The 4,232-nt window shown below is 42.9% G+C and overlaps 2 protein-coding genes across 2 annotated transcripts; both read left to right on the plus strand.

Annotated features, from left to right (window-relative positions):
- The first annotated feature begins 825 nt into the window (after positions 1–825).
- On the plus strand, positions 826–1,455 carry LOC115967189. The gene has a single exon (XM_031086249.1). The coding sequence runs from the start codon at positions 826–828 to the stop codon at positions 1,453–1,455; it is 630 nt and encodes a 209-aa protein (XP_030942109.1).
- A 462-nt stretch (positions 1,456–1,917) lies between these two features.
- LOC115967190 lies at positions 1,918–2,364 on the plus strand. The gene has a single exon (XM_031086250.1). It carries the CDS (start codon positions 1,918–1,920, stop codon positions 2,362–2,364), a length of 447 nt encoding a protein of 148 aa, XP_030942110.1.
- Positions 2,365–4,232: the final 1,868 nt, after the last annotated feature.

Raw genomic sequence — 4,232 nt, forward strand, 5'->3', positions numbered from 1 at the left:
CCCACTTAAAGGTAATGGAATTGGACCCCCTTGCCCACTAATAATCTTGAGTAATCATAACCCCTCCACTAATCTTGAGCTATAATTAAGAGGCAAGAATGGCGAATCGAGGGATGAATGATTTTGGAGAGAACATAGAGCAGAAAGCACAAGGAGAGCAACAAGAGAGAAAGGGAAGGAATCTGTAGGAGTAGCATGTTTTGTTGGGTCTTTGAACTAAGAACTACCCAAGTTAGGAAATCCAAAACCCATATCACAAATAGATTGTGAGCCCAAGTGAGGACTAGCCCATCAGCCTCATTTTTGGCGGGCACAATTGGCACAGTCTGTGGGAATCTTTTACAAAGCTGTGGTTTGGCCGAGACTCATGCCCAGGAAATGTCTGAAAGACGTTCCGGGAGTTATGCTAAAAGTGCCTCTAGGAGGTCTTCTTGGGGATCTACCTAGCGAGAGTGGAGGCATAAAGGGCGTGAAGATAGGGATTATGAGCAAGAGGAAGAATGATCCGGCCTCGGAGAAGGGTCGTATCAAACACACCAGACAATGTTGGAAGCTTCAAGGCACAAAGAATTTGACGAGCGAGATGAGGAACTTGAGCGGTTGCACAGGCTGGTGAGAGATTTGGAGTTGGAAGCAAGAGGTAGGCGCCGGAGAGGAGACCAAGACGACCGAGAAGAAGGATTTGTTAGTGGGGGAGGTCGTTGCAGAGCTAGGACACATTAGTCTGATCCCTATCGACACTGGGAACATTCACGTTCACGTTCAAGGGGGTACGCAGATCAAGACTCGGTATCCCAGGAAGAGCGAAGGCCCAAGAATGCCGCCATGGACGCTATGAGCCTGGCCTTATGCATAGCTGCTCAGTCACCATTTTTAGATGACATTGAACAGGCCCTAATGCCGAGCAGATTTACGCACCCACCATTCAACTCTTATGATGGGAAGACAAACCTAGTAAAGCACGTCAGCCACTATATCCAGATAATGTCCTTGCACACTCACAATGACGCGCTGATGTGTAAGGTATTTCCTTCAAGTCTCGGGCCTACTGCTTTGAGATGGTTTAATGGATTACAAAAGGGTTCCATTCACAGTTTCGCCGAGTTGATTCAAGAGTTCGGTGTCCGGTTTGTAACTTGTAGCCGGGTCCCGCAACCAGTAGACACATTACTATCCATGAAGATGAGAGTAGGGGAAACCCTTCGCAGCTACACCAGTCAATATCGGGAACTCTACAATGAGATTGGTGGGGATAATGAGAAAATTACGATGAGCACCTTTAGAATGGGGTTGCCTGAAGACTCTGAATTGCATGAGTCATTGACGAGGAAGCCTCCTGAGGATATAAGGCAACTTATGAGGTGCATTGTGGAGTACAAATACTTAGAGGATGACTGGCTGCAGAGCAAAGGAAAAGCGCCGATGATGAGTTGTCCTCTGCAGGGCGGCTTTTAGTCAAGGCCCCGAAGGGATTTAAGGATTCAAGAACCAAAAGCGCAAATGGGGGAAGTAAACATAAGGTTCAAGGAGCTGGTGCACAAGATCGTAGATCGAATTAAGAATAAGCCATACTTCCGGTGGCTAAACAAGATAGGGGGTGACCCATCCAGAAGGAACCAGAACTTGTACTGTACTTACCATAGAGATAAGGGGCACACCACTGAGCAGTGCCGGGTATTGAAAGATCATCTTTGGCAGTTAGTGAAAGCAGGGTATTTGAAGGAATTTGTGGTGGATTTAGGGAACCGAGGTGTCGAACAAAGTGCACAGTAGAGGGGGAATCCAGTCCCACCCCCATTAGGAGTGATCGAGGTCATCTACGCTACCCTGAGGGGCACTGCTGTGACTAGAAGGAGAGGTGTGTTGGCTGTAGTGCCAGTAGAAGACTGATAGAGCAAGCAACCGTCCGAGAAGAAGATGAAGTTCACACGAGAGCCTATTGCTTTCAATGATGATGACCTGGAAGGAATAATTCAGTTGCACGATGATGCGTTGGTGGTGACGACCAAAATAAATGGTTTCATAGTGAAGAGGGTGATGGTAGACCAAGGGAGTGGGGCCGATGTGATGTATCCGGACCTGTTCAAAGGGCTCGGATTAAAGAACGAAGACCTCTCGAAATATAATACACCCCTGGTCAAGTTTGATGGTCAGGTAGTGATTCCTAAGGGGCAAATTTCCTTTCCCGTGAATATGGAAGAAGAGGAAGTAGTAGTAGCATTTTCTGTGGTCGCCTCATTTTCTCCTTATACAGCAATCCTGAGAAGGCTAGGGATCCATGCAATAGGGGCAGTCCCATCCACCCTACACGTGAAGGTTAAGTTCCGTACCGAGCAGGGCATCGTTGTAGTGAGGGGCAGCTAACAAGTGGCCAGACAGTGTTTAGTGGTTGCGGTTGATTGGAAGCACAAACAGGCCAAGCAAAAGGAAACATCCGAGGAGGTTCCTTTATAGTAATTACAAGAGCCTCAAGAGGGAATGGGGGCTAGTTGTGCCGAGGAATTAGTCAGAGTAAGAATATTGCCAGATGTTGATAGGTATTTTCAAGTAGGGGCAAGTATAGGGGATAAGGATAGGGTGGAGATGTTGTTATTTCTTATGCAGAATGTAGATGTGTTTTCTTGGAGCCCAAATAAGGTGCTCGGGGTGGATCCTGAATTCATAGTTCACAAGCTTAATGTAAACCTGTGAGAGACCGCGCCCCCGGCCCGTTTTTATAGGATGTTGGGCCAAACCCACGTGAATGGGTGGAGTCGTGTTATCGCCTCTCAAAATGGAGGTTCGACTAGTTATATTTTTCCCTTTAGATTAAGGGTTTTACAATGGAGTCGCCACTTATTTAATTATTGGAAAAATAAGAAAACCATGAATGAAAATTCCTCATTTTATTAATTTGAAATTGAATTTACATTGATCATAGGAAAATTACATGGCTTTGGTCCTAGATACAATCTAAGATAAAGTACATGGCTTTGTTTCCTAGTTACAATCTAAAAATCAAAAATTACATGGATAAGTATTTAATCTACTAACCCTTGATCTAAGCTCGGAGGCTATGTTACAAGATGGGAAGGTGTTAGGCACCCACCTTGCCCGGTGAAACCGGTCTTCTAGACTATGGTGGCCAACATTCATATCATATCATCCAATATGTCAATCAATTTGTATGTTGAATTTAATGTGTGTGCATGTGATAAACCCTAATTCAATTTATTAAGCATGGCATTTGGATTGAAAAATAAACTCTAGTGAATGTGTGTGGATAGTGATAAACCTAGATTCAAGGATTTGAAAGAATTACTAAACAAACATGTTTTTCATATTTTTGATGTGGATTTAAGATTAAATCTAGTGATATGCATGAACATGTGATGAATAACTAAGAACATGTGAAGAACATATAAGAACATTCAAACATATTCAAGGGAATTATCATGTTTTAATCTTAAATTCTCATCATGGAAATATAAACAAACAGTTAGGGAATGAGATTATACCTTCATGCAAGATCCATATAATGGAGGAGGAGATTCTTGATGGAGGTCCTAAGGATGGAGGAAAAGAAGAGCTAGGAGAGGGAGAGTGAGTCTCACTCAATACCTTGAGTCTCAGGAAGACCAAGATATGACAAGACTACTCAACTTCACTAGAACTCAAGAGAAGAGAAGAGAGAGGGATTTTTTTTGTCTTGGAATGAAGGAGAGGGGGGTTTATATAGTAGTGGTGGAGGAAATATGAATGGAAGGCCATTTAATGAGAGTTGACAAGGAATCATGAACCTAGACCTCATTTTAGCCTTTGGGGAAATCTGGTGCATTAAATGGAAAGATTGGTGGAAGTGAGGAGAAAGCCAAAATTCGGTTTTCCCGTAGCTGCTGTCACAGCCTATAGAGCCAACTTTGAAAAATCATATCTGCCTCAATTCTAATCGGAATTGTCTCATTCTTGTGCTCAAATTGAAGCCCCGGATGTCTAGTTTCTGAGAAAAATAACCTCATTTACAGATTCAAAATATTCTGAGAGATATCAATGAAATGGTAAGCAGAGGTCATTTGTTAGAAAATGGTTTCAGCACAATTAATATTAATAGGTCCCCAAATTAGCTCCCAATTAACATTAAATGGCTCCAATCACTCCCATTTCAGACTTAATTGGCTCTAAATTTACTCTAATTAAAAGATAATTGAACAAATTACTCATTGAATAATTAATGTTTAACTATCTAGTTAATT

Source organism: Quercus lobata, chromosome 11 (assembly GCF_001633185.2).
Source record: "Quercus lobata isolate SW786 chromosome 11, ValleyOak3.0 Primary Assembly, whole genome shotgun sequence".
NCBI lineage: Eukaryota > Viridiplantae > Streptophyta > Magnoliopsida > Fagales > Fagaceae > Quercus > Quercus lobata.